This window comes from Lynx canadensis, chromosome A1 (assembly GCF_007474595.2).
Source record: "Lynx canadensis isolate LIC74 chromosome A1, mLynCan4.pri.v2, whole genome shotgun sequence".
NCBI lineage: Eukaryota > Metazoa > Chordata > Mammalia > Carnivora > Felidae > Lynx > Lynx canadensis.
In genome coordinates, this window is record NC_044303.2 from 91785930 (window position 1) to 91806783 (window position 20854).

The following is a 20854-nucleotide window of genomic DNA, read 5'->3' on the forward strand; positions in this document are numbered from 1 at the left end:
GTCTCAGATCTCATGATCTCATGACTTCATGATTTCACGGTTTGTGAGTTCAAGCCCTGCATGGGGTTCACTGCTGTCAGCACAGAGCCCATGTCAGATCCTTTGTCTTCCTCTCTCTCTGCCCCTCTCCGGCTCGCACGTTTGTGCTCTCTCTCTCTTTCTCTCTTTCTCAAAAATAAGTAAACTTAAAAAAATTTTTATAAAAGGAAAAGGGGGACAGTGTCTGCTTCACTCTTTCCCTGAGGATGACGTGATACTCACTTCCTACGACATGAGTGAGAAGTCACGTCACCCCCTATCCACACCCTGCCTTGCTTATCCTGATGGTGGGTGGCTGCCAGGACTGTTCATTAACATCCAGTGCCAGGGCCCTTCCTGGGGATGGTTCCTCCTCCTCCTTGTGCCTGTCGTGAGGCTCACACCTAGGCCTGGCTTCCAGGGAACAAGCTGGAAGAAGATGCCTCTACCCAGCTGGCTGGTCCTGTGATCATTTCTTCATGGGCTTTCTTCTGTCCCCTTCCTTTAGCACCTGGCCCTTCTGGAAATGCTTTGTCTGTCTGGGTCCTGTCCCTCTGTGCCTCGGGCAGGCCTGGCCACTCCTCATTCTTCTTGTCCACTTCCTAGATATTCTCAGTGGAGTTCGGTTCTCTCCCCATCAACCCTCAATGCCTCCTATGGCCTGTGGGCCCATGAGGAGAAAGCACCTCACTCAGCTCTGCGGTCAGGCCTCCATGTCCTTTGAGCCTCCCCTTCCTCCAAGATGCCTCCTTGCCCATCCATCCCTATAGGCGGCAGGCGGGGTGGGGTGGGCTTCGGGAGACCCCATCTGTCCTTGTCTGCTCAGGCTGCCTTTACAAAGTACCCCAGTCAAGGGGGGTGTAAACCACAGAGATTTATTTCCTCACAGTTCTGGAGTCTGGAAGCCAGAGGTCAAGGTGTTGGCTGGATTGGCTTCCCCCATGCCTCTCCTTGGCTTACAGATGGCTGTGCCCTTGCTGTGTCCTCACACTGTCTCCCCTCTATGTGTCAGTGTCCTAATCTCCTCTTCTATTAAGGCTGTCAGTCACATTGGATTAGGGCCCACCTTAGTGACCTCCTTTTGACTTAATCACCTCTTTAAGGTTTGCTTATTTTGAGAGAGAGAGAGGGAGAGGGAGAGCATGAGTGGAGGAGGGGCAGAGAGAGACAGGGAGAGAGAATCCCAAGCAGCCTCTTGCACTGTCAGTGAATTGTGAGATCATAACCTGAGCCGAAATTAAGAGTGGGAATCTTAACTGACTGAGCCACCAGGCACCCCTTAATCACCTCTTTAAACATTGTGTCTCCAAATACAGTCACATTCTGAGCTATTAAGGTTAGGACCTCAACATATGGACTCTGGAAAGACACAAGGCAGCCCAGAAAAATGTCTAATCAGATGACATGCCAGGGTAAACTGTAGGCATTCCCTGTGGACAAGACCAAGAGGTCAGGGTCAGCGAAAGCAGGTGACCTCAGTGTGGGGATTGTGGCAGGGCCTGGCTCAGTGACCTGGCGTCACTGGAGAAGACCTGCCATTGTGTGGGAAGGCTTGGAGGCTCTGCCCAGGGACAGCCCGAGGACTCTCCTCAGTCTGTCAAAACCTGTGGTGGAGACCATCCACTCTCTACCCAGGGCCACTGATGGGATTTTGTTCTGTCAGCCCAGTATGGTGAATCATGTGATGAACCGTAGCAGATTCTGACAGGATGAGATGTAGGTCTTTGAAAAATCATAAATGGAGGGACAAGGGGGCATGACTGGGTGGCTCAGTCAGTTGAGCATTGATTTTGGCTCAGGTCATGATCTCATGGTTTGAGAGTTCAAGCCCTGCTTTGGGCTGTCTTCTGTCAGTACGGAGCTGGCTTCGGATCCTCTGTTTCCCTCTTTCACTTCCCCATTCACTCTCTCTTTCTCTCAAAAATAAGCATTAAAAAAAAAGAAAAGAAAACTCATAAAGGGGAGCACGAATGAAGATCGCTGAAGAATTGCATCTTGCTTACAGACTAAACCTTTCGAAGCACGCTAACGTGTTTCAGGGCTCAGGAGTGACCCCTATGGAAATGTGTGCCCATGCAGTTTGGAGGTCACTCAGTGTGCCAGTGGGAGTCACTGAGTAAACCCCATGTTCCTTAGGAAAACATTTCTGAGCTCCTGCCGAATGCCTGGGTTGGGCTGGGTGCTCTCACTGGCTCTTCACTTGACTCTGCTGGGGGTTTACCTGGCACCGACCAGGGTGGACCATGCAGCCCAGTGGGGTGAATTGATGCCCTTTGACCCCGGGGCCCCTGCTCTACCATCCCATGGGAGCCACGACTGTGGGAACCGGGACCTAGGTGTTTTGTAGTTTAGTTTGTTTTTTGGGTCTATTTGACACATAATGAACTCCAAATATTTTAAAGTTACAGTTTGATAATTTGTGACGTATGTGTGCATATGTGAAACTATCTCTACAGTCAAGGTAGTGAACATATCCATCACCCTCAAAGCTTCCTCTGCCCCCTTGACTTCTGTCCCTTCCGACCTGCCACTCAGGTATTGCTGATTTCTCTTGTTATTGATTAGTCTTTTTTTTTTTTTTTGGATTTTTATATGAATAGAATTATACAATATTTGCTCTTTGGTTGTGTGTGGGTTGCTCTTTGGTTTCCTTCAATCAGTATAATTATTGAGAGATTCATTGATAGTTTTGCATGTATTATCATTTCATTCTTTTTCATTACCAAGTGTTATTTCATTATATAGATAAACCATAATTTGTTTATCCACTCACCTGTTAATGGATATTTGGGTTTGTTCCTCGTTTGGAGCTATTACAAATAAAGCTGCTTTATTAACATTTGTGTACAAGTCTTTGTATGGACATGCTCTTTCATGTCTCTTGGGTGTAAGTACCTTGGAATGAAGTAGTTGATCATCTGATAGGTGTAGGATTAACTTTTTTTTTTTTTAAGTTTGTGTATTTTGAGGTGGGGAGGGGCAGAGAGAGAGAGGGAGGGAGAGAATATCAAGCAGACTCTGCGGTTTCAGTGCAGACCCTGAGGCGGGGCTCAATCCCAGGAACTGTGAGATCATGACCTGAGCTGAAATCGAGAGTTGGATGCTCAACAGAGTGAACCACGCAGGCGCCCTACGAGATTAACTTTTCAAGAAGCTGCCCAACTCTTGTTGAAAGCCATTGTATCATTTTATATTCCCACTAGCAGCATAAACAGAATGTGAGTTCTGTTTATCCACATAATTTGCCCTTTTACCTCTGGCTGCTTTTGACATTTTCTCGTGATCACTGGTTTAAGCAATTCAAATGTGATATGCTTTGGTGTAATTTTCTTTGTGTTTATTGTGCTTGAGTTTCACTGAGATTCTTGGATCTGTGGGTTTATAGTTTTCATCAAACTTTGAAAAATGTTGTGGCCATCATTTCTTCAAATACTTTTTTCTGTCTTACTTTTTCTGTCCCCCAATTTGGGGACTCCACTTACATGTGCATTAGGAGACCCAGAGTTCACTGATACTCTTCTTTTTTCTTCTCTTTTCTCTTTTCTTTTCTTTTCTTTTCTTCCTTTCTTTCTTTTTTAAAATTCTTTCTCTCTGTCCATTTTGGATAATTTCTCCTGCTGTGTTCAGGTTCACTAATCTTCTCTTATTCAGTGTCTAATCTTGTCCTTAATCCCCCCTGCCCTGTTTTTCACCTCAGACATGGTAGTTTTCAACTCTAGAATTTCAGTTTAGAGATTTTGATTTCTTTGATGCCTCTGCTTAACTCTCTGAACATGTACCACATAGTTATAATTTTTGTTTTATAGTCTTTGTGGGATAATTCTAACATCTATGTCAGTTTTGGGTTCGTTTCAGTTAACTAATTTTTTTTCTGCCCCTTATGGGGCCTATTTTCCTGCTGGTAATTTCTTTTTCTAAAATTTGTTTAAAAAATGTTTACTTATTTTTGAGAGAGAGTGAGCACCCGCGTGTGAGCAAGCACGGGGGAGGGGCAGAGAGAACCGGAGACACAGAATGGGAAGCAGGCTCTAGGCTCTGAGCTGTCAGCACAGAGCCTGATGTGGCACTCAAACCCACGAGCTGCGAGACCTCAGTCGAAGTCAGATGCTTAAACTGACTGAGCCACCCAGGTGTTCCCTCCTACTGGTAATTTCTTATTGTATGCTGGACATTATGAATTTTACCTCATTGGGGGTTGAGTATTTTTGTATTTCTGTAAATTTTCATGAGCTTTGTTATATTACAGTTATTCAGAAACAGTTGGACCCTTTGAGTCTTGTATTTAGGATATGTGAGGTGGGACCAGAGCCATGGTTAGCCTAGGGTTGATTACTCCTTATCTCTGAGGCAAAAGACCCTCCTTGGTGCTCTACTCAGTGATTTATGAGTGTGAATTAGGGGTTTCCCGGTTTGGCTGGGGGAATGGGCACCCTTCCCTGCCCCATGTAAGACTGAGGCACTGTTCCCTGCATCTTTTTGGGTGGTTCTTCTCCCTGCCACGGGTCATTGCCTCCTACACATGCTGATCAGTGCTCCACGGACATCTGCAAAGAACCTCACAGATCTCTGGTTCTCTCGGGTCCTTTGCTCTATAGTCCCAACTGCCTGGCATCCCTGGACTTCCAGGTCCATCCTTCAACTTTGGATAGCTGCCAGGCTTCATGTGTGATTCCCCCTTCCCTGTGCCCAGCCTGGAAACTCTCCCCAGGCAGGAAGCAAGAGCAGTTGTTCTCTGTCTGAGATCACTCTCCTTTCCTGCTCGGTATCGGTATCCTCAAAACCTCTGTTTCATGTATTTTATTTGCAGAATTTGTTGTGGTTTTTTGAGTTTTTGGTGGTGTTATTTTATGCAGGGGATAAATATAGTCATTGCTCCTGTATCTTGCCTAGAAGTAGAAATCCACGATGTGGCCTTTAAAATGTTTTGGAATAATTCTAGATTTATAGAAAAACATAGTTACAGGGGTGCCTGGGTGGCTCAGTCAATTGAGCATCTGACTTGGACTTGGGTTGTGAGTTCGATCCCCATTTCAGGCTCTCCGGGGTCAGCATGCAGCCTGCTTCAGATCTTCTGTCTCCCTCTTTCTGCCTAGCTCCTGCTTGTGAGCTCGCTCGCTCGCTCGCTCTCTCAAAAATAAATAAACATAATAAAAGAAAAATATGGGGGCGCCTGGGTGGCTCAGTCGGTTAAGCATCTGACTTCGGCTCAGGTCATGATCTCATGGTTCATGGGTTTGAGCCCTGCGTCCGGTTCTGTGCTGATAGCTCAGAGCTTGGAGCCTGATTCGGATTCTGTGTCTTCCTCTCTCTCTGTCCCTCCCCTGCTCACACTGTCTCTCTCAAAAAGAATAAACATTAATAAAAATTTTTTGAAAAAATGAAAAATGTAGTTACATATGTACATAACTGTAACACATTTGTCCAAAGTAAGAAATTAACTGTGATAACTTACTGTAGCAGGCAGAGTTCTAGGACAGCCCTCAGGATTCCCACCCCTTGTTGTACACACTTTGTATAATTCCCTCCCCGGTGATTATGATGGTATCACTCCTTTGAGTTGCCAATGAGTTGGCTGAGTTCATTACAGATCTTATCTTTGGTGGGCCTGACATAAGCAGGTGAGGCCTTAGAAGGGACTGGGTCCTTCCTGAAGTCAGAGGGATCTGAAGCATGAGAGCATGTGTGGAGGGGGCACGTGTCAAGGAACTCTGAGTGGCCTCTAGATGCTGAGAGTGGCCCCTGGCCAGCAGCCAGCAAGAGAATGGGGCTTGCAGACCACAAGGAACCACATGAGTTTTAAAGGGGATCCAGAGGTCTAGAAAGAAACACCCAGCTGATGCATTGATTTCAGCCTCAAGAGACCATGAGCAGGGAAGCAAACTTGTCTGTGTTCAGACCTTTGACCACAGAAAGCATAGTAAATGTGTATTGTTTTAAGCCATGGATTTTGTGACAATTTGTTACACGGCAATTGCAAACTAATACAATTACTATTAACTAAAAAGGACCAGGTTGAATTCCTTAGTAACAATATCCCACTGTTAATCTAGCAAGATTTCAACAAAGACCTCTGTGAGGACCAGCATGAAACCATGAGTCCATTCCCACCACCTATGATTTTTTTTAAAAATTTCTAATATTTATATACTTTTCAGAGAAAGAGAGAGAGAGAGAGAGAGAGAGAGAGACAGAGCATGAGCTAGTGAGGGGCAGAGAGAGAGAGGGAGACACAGAATCCAAAGCAGGCTCCAGGCTCCGAGCTGTCAGCCCAGAGCCTGATGCAGGGCTTGAACCCATGAAAGGTGAGATCATGACCTGAGCCAAAGTTGGACACTTAACCGACCGAGCCACCCAGGTGCCTGCTTCACCACCTCCAATTTTTAAGATGCTTTTAATATACCCATATTATACCTTGGTTGGAGATGATTAGAATTTTGATCAATAATAGGTCTGGCATATGAGAAAATATTTGGGAAATCATATATCTGTTAAGGATGTAGTATCCAGAAAATATAAAGAACTCTTACAGCTCGGCAACAAAAAGACAACCTGATTTAAAAATAGGTAAAGGGGGGTGCTCAGGTGGCTCAGTCAGTTAAGCATCTGATTCTTGGTTTCGGCTCAGATCATGATCTTGGCGGTTTGTAGGTTCGAGCCCCAAATCTGGCTCTGTGCTGACAGTGCAGAGCCTGCTTAGGATTCTCTCTCTCTCTCCCCCCACCTTCTCTCTCTCACCCTCCCCTCCTAATGCCCCCTCTCAAAATAAATAAATAAACTAAAAAAAAAAATTAAAGTTGTTCACTTAATTTTATGTGATGTGAATTTTACCTCAATTTAAAAAATACATGTGATATTGAAAATAACAAAGCTGTATCTTAGTTGGTCTTAAGTGACTTTGTGATTTATTTTTTACCCATCTTTAAAAAGTGAATGACAGACTTTTTTTTCAGATCACCCTAGTTTTTCCTCTAATGTCCCATTCCTACTCCAGAATCCCATCCAAGGCACCACATTGCATTTCATTGTTATGTCTTCCTGACCTATAGCATTTTCTCAGTCTTTCCATATTTTTCATGACCTTGACAATTTTTGGACATACTGGTCAGGTATTTTGTCGAATGGTCTTCAGTTTGGGCCACTCTTATGATTAAAGTAGGTTATGCGGGCTTGGGAAGAATAGCATCAAGGTAGATTGCCATTGTCCTGGCATCATGTCGGGTCCATGATGTCACATGACCTATCACTGGTGCCATTAACCTTGATCACTTGATTAAAGTTGTGTCTGCCAGATTTTACATTATAAAGTCACTATCTTCCTTTCTCTGCCTTTAAGAAGTGAGGAAGTCTAACCCTCACTCAAGGAGGGTGGAACTTAGCTCCACATCTCGGAGAGGGCGGTATCTACATATATTATTGGGCATTCTTCTGTAGGGAAGAGTTGTCTCTTCTCCCCACCTATTTATTCAGTCATTTGTATCAGTATATAACTTATGGGTTTCTAACTTATTCTTTGGGTTATAATCCAATACTGCATTATTTTTATCTTGTTGCCAAAATTATTCCAGCTTTGGCCATTTTGAGCCTTTTTGGGTAGGTTTTGTGTTTCTTTGACATACTCTTCCCTCCCTTCCTTTTTTCAAAAAGGACCTCCTTTCTTTCTGCCACTACAAGGCACTCCAGGTTCATCTTGTGTATTTCCTGCCCTGGGCCTAGAATCAGCCATATCTCCAATGAGCCCTGGTTCCTTTTCTTAGAGAATGGTATTTAGAAACCAAGATTTGGGTGCTGGGTGTGCTTGATGTTTCCAGGGTGTCATTGATTATAGGTTTTCTCTGCAGACATCTATAGTATATATGTGTGAATATTCGCTCCCCTCTGTACACATACCTATGAATATTTCTGTATGTATCTTCCTGTAGGCATTAGATGTGACCTCATAGTGATGTCTCTGATTAATTCAGCACAAGATGGTTCATTCTGTCTTTCCCACTTTGTGTATTTATAACTTCTCTTTTGGACAACGAGAAGCCCAGCTCTCATTACCAATAGTTTATTTACTCACTTGTTTGTTGCTAATGTCTGTAAAGTAGTTTCAAAATTGCTAACCTGTACCCCTGTGAGAACCAACTTTACCTACTGGAGTACAGCATTTCCAGACAGTTCCTTTTGTGTCCAGCCTTATAGTTCTTGATCAAGATGCTATTTTGCATGTAGGTCAGCTACGTGTTTTTTCCTAACACTTTCAGTGAGTTATGTCATACAGCTTTTTTTAAGTGAGTTTATTTTTGAGAGAGAGAGAGAGAGAGAGAGGGAGGGAGTGTGAGCACAAGCAGGGGAGGGGCAGAGAGAGAGAGAATCCCAAGCAGGCTCTGCATGTCAGTTCAGAGCCTGATGCAGAGCTCAAACTCACAAACCGCGAGATGATGACCTGAACCAAAATCAAGAGTCAGACACTTAACTGACTGAGCCACCCAAGTGCTGCTGTCACACAGTTTTAACATAGTTGGATTCACTTGTCACAGCCCACATTTCATCCAGGGATTCTCTGATATCCTGGTTGATTTTTTTTTTTAAATTGCATCCATTAAAGTTCACTCTTGGTGACGTACAGTCTTAAAGGTTTTTGACAAATGTGTAGAGTCATGTGTCCAGCACCTCAGTGCCTTATAGAACAGTCCCGTTACCCGACAATCTTCTCATTGTACTTCCTTCCTCACTCTCCAACCTTTGGCAACCCCAGATCTGATTTCTGTCCTTTTAGTTTTGTAAGGCCTGACTGTGGGTAGCAACTGTTTGTTTGTTGTTAGTTATGAACATTGCTTGTAAGCAGAGGTTGTCTTGCTTTGTGATTGGAGCTGGTTGCTACCAGGATTGAGGTCCCATCCTGGCGCTTACATTGCCCTCTGTGGTCTCAGTTTTCTCATCTGTAAATGGGTGTAATAATAGTCCCAGCCTCAAGGCGGGTATTGGCAGGGCTAGACGGGATAACAGTTGTGGGCACAGTGCCTGGCCCCCATCAAGTAATCAGTGTCCTCAGTAATAATGCTCGCTATTTGTTATCTTCCTCATCATCATGCCAAGGCATGAAAAAAAAAAAAAGAATGTCAGAGGCCAGAAAATGCTGCCCTCTTGGGTTGATGGTGGTAGTGAGAATGCACGCAGGGGCTCTTCCCTGTGGGGGCGGGAGGAGGGCAGAGGATTTGTGCCCTGCACAGAGAGGGTCCTCTGTTGCGTCCTGGGAGTTCGTGTCCCAGGGAGGATGGAATCACCTGTCATTCACAAATTGTCCTCTGCAGGGAGGCCGTAGGGCTTCATTTTGGTTCTTCCTCTACTTCCAGAATTTTTTTTTTTAACTAAAAAAATGGTATTAGAACACAGGAAGGATTTCTTCTTCTTCTTCTCCTCCTCCTCCTCCATTTTTTTTTTCATTGGGATATAACTTTATTGAGATATAATTGATATACGGTGTATATATAATATAGTATAAGCTTAAGGTTATATAGCACAATGACTCTTAACTTAGATGGTTTGTGAAATGATTACCACCATAACTTTGGTAAACATCCATCATCTCATATAGTTACAAAAAAAAAGTGTTTTTTCTTTGTGATGAGAACTTTTAGGATCTATTTTCTTTTCTTTTTTTTTTTAATTTTTTTTTAACGTTTATTTATTTTTGAGACAGAGAGAGACAGAGCATGAACGGGGGAGGGACAGAGAGAGAGGGAGACACAGAACTGGAAGCAGGCTCCAGGCTCTGAGCCATCAGCCCAGAGCCCGACGCGGGGCTCGAACTCACGGACCGCGAGATAGTGACCTGAGCTGAAGTCGGAGGCTTAACCGACTGAGCCACCCAGGCGCCCCTCCTCCATTTGTTTTTGAGAGAGAGAGCGTGAGGGGGGAGAGAGAGAGAAAGAGGATTCAAAGTTGTCACCAAATAGCCTGATGCGGGGCTCAAACTCACAAGCCTGGAGATCATGACCTGAGCTGAAGTTGGATGCTTAACTGACTGAGCCACCCAGGCGCCCCCACAGGGGGGGCTTCTAAAAGAAGTAAATCACCATACTCTGTACACCGAAGGGGGTTCATATTTTGGTAGCTGCTGTCACCCAGTGCCTGAATTTTCGTACAGATGTAGACCTTTTATTGATGGTCTCATAAACATTTCTCCCCCTTTTTGCCACATAGTGTTCATAATGATACTAAACGAAATAGGGCAGTTTTATCAGGGGCTTCGCCACCCTTCTCTAAACCACTCCCACTGTTTTGGGGTGCAACTTCATGGGTATCATTCTTTGCTCCTGCTGATTTTTATTTTCTCAAGATATATCCCCTAGAGCAGGAATCCTCTGTCCAAGAGGATAGGAATGTCTCTTTGGCTTTATTTATATCATTTTACAGAAATAAATCATTCTGTCCTTTTTTTGTATGTTAACTTATATTTCATCAAAATGCGACCGTTGGAGGCTGTGATCAAACATCTGGCCAAGTGGCCCAGACTAGTGCTCCCACACGTCATTAATAAATTTATCATCTAACTGTGTAATGCTTTTCTGAGAACCATGATTTTCCTGGAGTAATTTTCTCCACAGTGCTCGCTACCCCCCTCCCACCCCCCCCACCAGGCAACTTCAAGTTCTCCTCCTCCTTACTCTTGGAGGGAACGGCTCCCAAAGTCTCAGGGACTTTTTTCTCAGAAACTCATCCTTTATTTACTTTAGGAGTCAGGACTTGTTTGCATATGTAAAACCAGGACCATATTGTTTGCAGATGCTAGAGGTGCTGCCAGATAATTGAATGTAAAAAAGTTGTGGCTTTTAAATCTTTTTTTTTGTTTTTGTTTTTTTTACAAACCTGGACACAAAGGAATATTTTCTTGAATGCAGAACGAAAAAAAAAAACAACAGGGAAATAAAGATTGTGGGATTGGGTTTCTAATTCAAACATTTCACTTTGTGTTCCTGATAGTGGCATTTCAAACCCACAGAAAGTTCGGGGCCTGGAGTGGCGGTGTGGGGGGGGGCGGTAAGCTAGAGGGTAGCCGGTAAAACTGCAGATTCACTGTATAATCCAGAGAAACACAGGCATAAAAGGAGTTAGGATAAGTGATCAAACAAAAACTCAATCCCAGTATTTTATGACCCCACCTACTAGCATTAACAGTAAAGCGCCCCCCCCCCCAATAGTTTCCTGTTTGGTTTTTTATTTTACGATAAGAGCAGTTCAGAAGTCATTGTGTTTCCTATCAGTATTTGATAAAGCCTCCCTCCCTTTCAGGAGAGCCGCCCAGATGTGATCGGCGGGTTGTTAAAACGAATTGGCTTTTAGCTTTAAATGCTTTTGTTTAAAAAAAGGAAATTAGTATGGCTTCTAGCCTGTCTAGCAATGATAAAAACAGATGAGAGGGTCTCACACAAATTGACTGGCTTAAACGAGAAGGCTGGATTCTTTTTCCATGTAAAATTTGAAATCTGTAATAGTATCCGCAAGTACGATGTGGTGTGCGGGTGGGGGGTGGGGGGGGCAGTGAGTTATGAGGTCCCTCTCACGCCAGTATCCGCATCTGCAGGCGGCTTCTGAGTTCTGGTTCAGTGACAGTGGATGGTCCTTGCCTTGCCGCTGCAAGCAGTAGTAGCTCAGGGCAGCAAGGCCCGCCCGGCGGGGCGGGGCGGGGCCGGGGGGGGGGGCGGGGCGGTGCTGGTGGGCTAAGGGGTGGGGGGAGGTTTGTAGGGCTCCTGATCCTGGGCTGCTCCAGCCAGAGGCAGACAGGACTTGGCTGGAGTCCCATCTCCTTTGAAAATTCCAGGCTTGGTGGGTCAGGGGCTCAAAACTAGGGATGTCATTCTTGTCCCCTGGAAAGCAGTTCTTTAGAAATAACAGTTTTGGGAGGGTGCCTGGGTGGCTCAGTCAGTTGAGCATTTGACTTCACCTCAGGTCATGATCTCCCGTCTGTGGGTTTGGGCCCCACATGGGTCTCCATGCTGACAGCTCAGAGCCTGGAGCCTGCTTCCGATTTTGTGTCTCCCTCTCTCTCTGCCCTTCCCCCGCTCGCGCTCTGTCTCTTTCTCTCTCAAAAAATAAATACATATTTAAAAAATACGTTTGGGGTGCCCAGCTGGCTCAGTTGGTAGGGCACAGGACTCTTGATCTTGGGGTTATGAATGAGCCCCACGTTGGGAACAGAGATTACTTTAAAATAAAAACTAAAAAAAAAAACAACCCAGTTTTGGGGCTCCTGGGTGGTTCAGTCGGTGGAGCGTCCAACTTTGGCTCAAGATATGATCTTGAGGTTTGTGAGTTCAAGCCCCACAACAGGCTTGCTGCAGACAGCTAGTCAGTGCAGAACCCGGTTCAGATCCTCTGTCCCCCCTCTCTGCCCCTCCCTTGCGCTCTCCCAAAAGTAAATAAATACTTAAAAAAGTAACAGTTGTATTTGCTTGCTGTACCGTTTTCAAGGGCTTTTAAATTTTTATTTATTTATTTTTATTGAGAAAGATTACATTTTTAGATTTGAACCTAAAAAACCAAACATTTCAGGTTTAGCGGTGGTATCGCATTTTGTCACTCAACCTGTTTAGGATTTGCTTTGTTTTACCTTTAGGGAGATTTTTGTTTGCTTCCTAGAGAAAGGCTAATGCTTTATTTATTCTTGTTGGGACTCAAGTCTTGGCTAGTTTTGGGATTATGAGCCAGTCATTTCACCTTCCTAAACCTAGATTTGGGCTTTGGGACTAATTTCTTCTTTTCTTTTTTTTTTTTTTCTAAGCTTGTCCCCTCAGTGCAAGGCGGGGACAATAATCAGGATCTCTGAGGTTACGGTTAAACCATCATAGCGGAGCTGTGATGTTTGACCCTATTTCTGGGGTAATTCTTTACCCTTCGCCCAAATCTAGCACAGGACTGGGCATGCGTAGATGTTCTTGTTAGACTGTGCTGAGCCAAATTTTCTAGGCCAAGGATCCCTGCTGGTAAGAAGAAAGGAAGATGTCATCAGGGTGGATTAGGCCTGGGCCTGGGGTCTGAGGCCAGTGGACTGGCGGGTGGGGCTGCAGGGAGGGAACCTGGGTCTTCCTGGGTCGGGGCCTGATCTGTGGACCAAGGGCTAGAAGGGCCAGTTTTGGTGTGGCCTGCCCACCCTCCCTCTCCTCTGCCTTCCCATCTGCATGCTGACTGCACGGTCACTTTGGCTTTTCTGGATTTGTATTTAAAAATGTAACAAAGCAGAAACCTGCCACCTTCTTTTCAGGGACTCCCAAATAATTGTTGCATGTTTATTTTCGTTTCTCATCTCATACCCAGACTGCCCGTAGCATTTAACTACCTTGTAATAAATGTTCTCGAAAATGCCACTGCCGACGTAGATCTTTCCAATACATCGTTTTTTACTGATTTTTCCACTTTTACTCCTCTCCACTCTCAAATTCATGCTGGTCTTTTTTTTTTCTCTCCTCTCTTTTCTTCCCTAATTCAGAAGTTGGAGGGACTGGTCAAGCACCGGACGGTTCGGGAAGCGCCGACCGAGTGTGTCTGCCCCCCAGGTAAGTGGATATTTGATTCTTGTGGGCCCTTGACTTCCCAGAGGCCTGGTGTCCTGTCTCCTGTCTGCTCAAAACTGCTGAGGACATGGTCAAGAGCTTGCATGGGTTTCAGTCTGTCTGTTGTACCTCGTGGACCATCCGGCGTCTTTCTTCCTGTCTTCCCTGACCAGATGACTAGTCAAAGATTCTAGCAGGGTGAACTGCCCTGGTTTGATGAAGATGGTGATCTTGGGGTAGGAATTAAGGAACTGTTAGAAATGACTTATGATGAAAACAAACAAACAAAACAAAACAAACAAAAAAGAAATGACTTATGATGAAGGCTTAGGTACTGGGACGGTGAAAGCCATCCTGTTTCAAAGACAGAAACAGGCATGGACCATCCACACAGTATTAACTGTGATTCCAGCTCTGTTCAGACACGAGGGGGTAAATAAGTACTCTGGTGACTGTAGGTTTTTTGGTTTTCATTTCTTTTGGTGGAGGTAGAGGGGGGAAGATGGGAATGATGGTCTGAATGATTCAAATAAGAATGTCTATCTTGGGTTTTGGTGGTGCAACCAGGATGGCTGTGAATAAGGCCAGGATTTGTGGATTCCCAGTTCGTGTGGCTGAATTCTGATGCCTATCAGGTCTTCCAGTTGTCCTCATGGGAGTTTGGCACAGACCATCATTGAAGTCTGTGTGCTGTCTTGGCCCTGGCATTTTCAGGGCAAGAATTCTCCTCTGTAGAACAGTGTGTAATACCAGTGAATGAGTTTAAAATCGCAGCACTTCTTAGATTTCCCACCATGCCGGACAACGTGGAAAACACGGGAGCTGAGCCCAGGGGCCCCTGTCCTTGCTGTCATTCCTTCCATTAGCCAAGCTGTCTGGCATTTCCCAATCCACTTCAGCTGGCCTAGACATAAAGCTCATTGAACATTAACATCTCCATATTGGGAGATGCCCTGGGGTTTCTGTAAAGGTGGATCTCCTGGTATGAAAAATTCTGTCTCCGAGGGCCCAGTGGAAGAGGATCTTAGGGACGAGCTTGAGTTAGTCTTTAATAGCACCTCTAGCATTTTAATAGCAAAAAGGACATGACAAGTAATGACATCATTAACAGATCATCAAGTCAGATGTTTGATTCAATGGGGGGAAATATTCAGATCGACACATGAGTTTTAGGATGATCTGAAAAATGCATACAATGGGAGTGATTCCTCTTGGTTTTTTTTTTTGTATTCCCCCCCACCTCTTTCTAAGTATTGTATGCATGTCAATTCACATGAGCTATGTAGGTAAGTATTTTTTAAATTGGGAGTCACGGGGAGCCTGGGTAGGGGAGCCTGGGTAGTGGTTAAGTGTCTGACTTCGGCTCTGGTCATGATCTCATGGCTCATGGGTTTGGGCCCTGAGTGGGGCTCTGGCTGACATCTGGGAGCCTGGAGCCTGCTTCAGATTCTGTGTCTCCTCTCTCTTTCTGCCCTTCCCCCCGTTCATGTTCTGTCTCTCTCTCTCTTTCAAAAATAAATGAACATTAAAACAATAAATAAACTGGGGTCACAAAGCATTTGTGAGATATGAAATCAGTTCCGTGGGTTGCAGCCAGCGTTTGAAATGTTGAACTAGCCATAGACTGGAATAAAAACATATTGGAGAGAAATTTTTGTTTGAGCTATTTCTATCTGTAGTGTATGACCTGGATGGCGATTGAAATGGGTTTCCTGCTCTGCATTGCTGACCGTAAGTTTGAAAGTCCCAAATAGAGATAGACATGTAGAGGAGGCAGTGAGGGGGCATGGAGCTCCTAAATAAATCTGAACCAGGTTCAAATCTTGGTCTGTCACTTATTAACAATCAAGATCTTTATCAAAAAATGATAACAGTATTGGAGTGGGCTCTGTAGGCATTTTTGAGGTCATAGAGAAAGGGTAGGTCAAAGCCCATGAGCCCGGAGGGATCCTGTGACCTGCCTCCCTTTTGGAAGGTCCTGAACCACCAAGAGACGTTCCAAGAGAGTCCCAGGGAAGACCCTGGGGACTGAAAGTCTGGTCATAACCCCCCCAGTCCTGCAGAGAGGAGGGCAGTGACCTACCCTGCTCTTGGAGGGGTCCCCTGCTGGTGGTCAGGACTACACTGCTGTTGTCAGAGGGTCTCAGGGCTGCTATCAAGCTGTCCTGGGAGGTGTGCTCAGCTTGATCAGTGTGGCCAGCATGGCCAGGCCCTAATGAATGAGCAGGGGAGGGACAGAGAGAGAGAATCCCAAGCAGGCTCCACACTGTCAGTGCAGAGCCTGATGGGGGGCTCAAACTCAGGAACTGTGAGATCATGACCCAAGTTGAAACCAAGAGTCAGATCCTTAACCAACTGAGCCACCCAGGCGCCCCTCAATGGAGCCCTTTGGCCCGGAGACCTTCATCGATGCAAACCCCTGTCAGCTGGCACATTCTCCCTGTCACAAAAAGGACAGAAGCCTTTTTCTCCAGCACTGGAAGCCTTCACTGATTCCTGTCTCCGGGGCTCTGATCTGCCCCGCAGCTGTTTGGAGTCAGGACACGCAAACCGCCCTCTGTAGCTTTGGTCCCCATCTGATTTGAGATATTCACAGATGCCCACTGCCCACCCCCGTTTCTTCTCATGGCCTGGGGACTGTGTGATCCTTTGTCAGATCCTGGGAGATCTGATCAAACAGATAAGCGAGGCCAGAGGAGGGGGCATCTCTTTCCGTGTGTTGTCCATTGTGAAGAGGAAGCCATGGAGCTGAGAAGGGAGCAGGCCCCTTGCCCAACCCAGTGGTGAGAAGACTGGCAGGGCTGTGCCCTGTGACCTCAGACAAGGGAGGGGCCTGAGCCTTGCTCCTCTCGTCTATAAAACGAGGTCATCCAGGATTTAGGGTGGGCCCTAAGTCCAGTAACCAGTGTCCTTATGCGACAGAAGGGAGAGATTTGAGACACAGAGAAACATGCAGAGGAGCTCTCCGGAGGACAGAGGGATACATCTACAAGCCCAGGATTGCCCGCAGCCACCAGGAGCTGGAGGAAAGGGGTGCTCAGGGGAGAATATTCTCGAAGGAACCGGCCCTGGTGGCACCTTGATTTTGCACTTCTGGCCTCCAGAACTGTGGGAGAATGTCTGTCATTTTAAGCCACCTAGTTTGTGGAGACTTGTTGGGGCAGTCCTAGCAAAGGAAAGCGGACAGGAAAGCGAATCATCCCGAGGACCTTAAGGTTGCTATGAGGGTCAAAATTTCCTACTGTGGGGGCTGGAAGGGGGGCTGCTACCTGGGGATCCCCCCTCCCCCATGCTGCTCTTTGTCATTCACCTGCCCAGAGAGACACTCCTGCACTCCTTCCGCAGAGATCTCCAGGCTTCAGACACAGGGGACTTACCCAACACTCTTTTCTTATGTTACCCGTGTACTTAAAGTTTAAAAGTGGTTATTATTTTTTAAGTATTTATTTATTTATTTTGAGAGACAAAGACAGCATGAGTGGGGGAGGGGCAGAGAGAGAAGGAGAGAGAGAGAGAGAAAGAGAATCCCAAGCAGGCTCCACACTGTCAATCCAGAGACTGATGCAGGACTCAAACTCACGAACTGTGAGATCATGACCTGAGCCGAAACCAGGTCAGACGCTTAACCGACTAAGCCACCCGGTGTCCCTAAAGTGGTTATTTTTGAGTAGGAAATGACGTATGATGTGATAAAAAAAAAAAAAAGTTCAGGTACTACTAAAGATTACACATGAAGAATAATTCCCCTCCCCTGTTCTCCTGGTCGCCTTTCTAAGGTCGCTTCTAAGCTTCCTGACCTTCTAGAGCAGTGCTGCCCAGCAGAACTTTCTGTGATGTGGAAATGATCTGTTATCTAGGCTAAAATGGCAGCCACTACTGGCTATGGAGCCCTTGACAATGTGGCTAGTGCGACAGAGGAAGTAAATTTTAAAATTGTTACTCAGTTTAAATGGCCACATGTGACTAGTGGCTATGGTATGGGGCAGCCTGGGTTTTGAGGTAGTGTTATGTATATTTCAGTGAGTAACTCCTCTCCTGTTTTTCTTTCCACAAAGGGTACCATAGGCTGTTGTCCTTATACTGCTTTCTTTGATTCACAGTTTCTCTTTGAGATGGTGACTCAGTCTGCACATCAGAGGACATGTACTACATCATTTTGGTTAAATAATGGCATCCTTATCGTCTGTTGAGCTATCCTGTGAGGTGCCTGGCCAGTCACCACCAAGGATGTTTAGGTGGTTTCCTGTCCTGTATCTTTTTTTTTTTTTTTTTTTAAGTTTTATTTATTTTGAGAGGGAGTGAGAGAGTGAGCACAAGCTGGGGAGGGGCAGAGACAGAGGGAGAGAGAGAGAAGCCCAAGCAGGCTCCACACCGTCAGCACAGAGCCCGATGTGGGGCTTGAATTCACGGGCCATGAGATCATGACCTGAACTGGAATCAAGAGTCGGACGCTTCACTGACTGAGCCACCCAGGCACCCCTCCTGTCCTGTGTTCTTACAGCCCAGCCTGCAGGGAAGCATTGGAGGGGAGGAGAATGGCCTTCTCACTCTGTTCTCTGCCCTCCTGATGGCTTGTACTGAAGCTAGTCATGAGCCAGTTACTGCTACGGCATCTGGGGGTGTCGGGCTGGAAGGACAGGAGCCCACAGTCTGTTGGGGAGAGCGCCCTCAGAGCAGCAATTCTAGAATATTTCAAGAAGGGCTCTGGCAGGGTTATTCCCAAGCCTGTCCTGTGGCAGATGAAGGGACAACCCGGCCCCCACTTCACTAAGAACAGTCATGACCCTAGGTCATCCTAAGGGCTGGGTCAGAGCCAGTGCCCAACAACCTTGGAGCCCGAGAGCCCTGGATTTGAATCTTGACTCTGACCCATGATCATCCTACATGTCCTGGGATGGGCCACTGTGGTGCAAAAGGTCATTGCATTAACTGTTTGAGGCAAGCATCAGAATACTAATGTTCTAACCATCCTACATTAATGAAGAAAAGGAAACTTATTAGCTCATATAACTGGAAGTGGAAAGGTCAGAGGTCGGGCTGTATTCAGGTGGATGTGAATAAATGCCGTGGAATTGTGTAACTTTGAACCATTCAGTGACTGTAGATTTATATACATTTTACCAAAATTTTAAAAGAAGCCCCGGAATTGACCCTGATTTGCTGGGCTTGGGGCAGATGCCTCTGCCTGAACTAATTGCTGTGCCTGGAGGATGGGATGCCTTGATCGGCTGGCTCTGGGTCATGTAACCATTTTGGACCTGGGGGAGGCAGTCGTGGGGGCAGGTTGACGCTGCCAGAACCATGTGGTCTGAGAATGGGGAAGGGTACTTACCACAAGGAATATTAGGGTGCTGTTCCTGGAAGAAGACAAAATGGTTTTCACTGGGCGGTCGTAAATAAGAGATTACCACTGCAGGGGCAACTGGCAAGCCCTGTCCAGGTGGCCCTCAGCTGGGGACTGTAGACAGAGTCTGGATGTGACCAGAGGTTTGCCTCCACTCCAGGCACACAAGGGCAGTCCTTTCCCTCTGTTGAACTTGTCCAATAGTCAGCCAGGCCCAGTGATAAAGTGCTCAGAATCTGGACCCAGACTCCCTGGTTCAAGTTCTGTCACTTACTAGCTCGATGACCTTGGACGAGTAACTTATCCAAGCAGTGCCTCAGTTTTTCACCTGTGAAATGAAAGTTTCCAACAGTACCAATGTCCTGGGATTATTGCAAAGATTGAATGAGTTAATGCATGTGAGTTGTTTAGAATAGGGCCTGGCACTCGCTTCCTGAGAGTGAGTTACTTGTGGTTACCGTGAACTCAGATCCATTGTCCCCAGGCCTGTCCAGACCCACTGTGCAGCCTGTTGCCTTCTTGAGTTTTGCTGATGTCAGGCAGGGCTGCCAGAGAGATGGGGAGAGGAGATTTGAAGCTGGAGGTTGGCTGGGAATATTCTGGAGGGAAAGAACAAAGGCTTGGCAGACTGTATTGGCGTGTTCTTCTGGGACGTGGGTGAAAAATGCTGGCGACAGAGCACAGGAGTGAGAGAACCGGAAAGAAAAAGGAAGCGTGTAGCCGGTGAGCTCTTGTCAACTGCTAACGGCAACCAGAGGGACCAGTGCAAAGCCTGGGGCTCTGCCCCTGCGTACACTTCGCACTGGTTTCTAACCCGGCTCCACCTGCCCTGGAAATTTGTTAGGAACTTTGCAGAAAAGTGGGAGTACCTTTCATTTCTTCTTTGTGCCCCACGGTATCCTTGTATCATATACCAGAGATGTTGCGTGTGGTTTCCAAATGATGCGCACTGATAAGATGAATCAGAGTGAGACGCTCACTGCTCTGTGACAGTGTCTGGAAGTTTGAGCAGGAGAGTGAAACCCTCACGGGAGAGCATGATGTAAGTTATACGTTTCACTGTTAGTTTATGGCAAATGTTACAGAGCAGAACAGAAGTGCTAAAAGTTCCTTGTGTTTGGCCTGCTTGTTTGTTGGTGTAGGAAAGAGCTTAGTGGAGGAAGTGCACCCTTTCCTTTTTTTTTTCAGTGTCTATTTATTTATTTTGAGAGAGAGCGAGGAAGAGAGAGGGAGGGAGAGAATCCCAAGCAGGCTCCATGCTGCCAGCTCAGAGCCTGATGCGGGGCTTGATCCCACAAACCGTGAGATCATGACCTGAGCTGAGATCAAGAGTCAGATGCTCAACTGACTGAACCGCCCAGGCGCCCCCAGGTATATACCCTTTCTTGGTACTCTGAAGCAAGAAATGGTGATTCCCCTTTGGATTATTTATTCAGAGAATTTTTTAAATAATGACTTTTTTTTTTAACCTATGAAATCCTACTTGACTGGAATTTATGGTATAAAAAGGTCACTTGATGGCAGTTATCCTACTGTGTAAGACTGCACAGAGTTGAAGGAGATAATTTGGGTGTCTGATCTTGTTTGCTTATTTGTTGGCTAGAATACTCTGGAGTGTGGTCTCTGGTCCCCAGTTCATTATGCCTTGATATTTGTTCCTTCTTTCATTCATTTCTCCTTATCCCTCTTTTGTGCTCTTCCTGTGGGCGATATTGACAGAGACTGTGCCAGGAATTGCAGAGCCTGTCACTGGAGGTCATGGGACAGATACAGGAACCTTACTCTATTAAGAATGGGAAGAGCCTGAACAGAAAGTCTCACATAGGGTGCCTCAGTTGGTTGAATGTCCGACTCTTGGTTTTGGCTCAGGTCGTGATCTCACGGTTTGTGGGATTGAGCCCCATGTCAGGCTCTGCAGTGACAGTGAGGAGCCTCCTTGGGATTCTCTCTCTCCCTC

The 20854-nt window shown here is 46.0% G+C and overlaps 1 protein-coding gene across 1 annotated transcript in view; it reads left to right on the forward strand.

Moving 5' to 3' along the window:
- COL23A1 (collagen type XXIII alpha 1 chain) overlaps positions 1-20854 on the forward strand; it is a 351726-nt gene that overhangs the window by 11386 nt on the left and 319486 nt on the right. Inside the window, 1 exon segment of the mRNA XM_030316438.1 lies at positions 13490-13556. Coding sequence (XP_030172298.1) covers positions 13490-13556 — 67 coding nt within the window.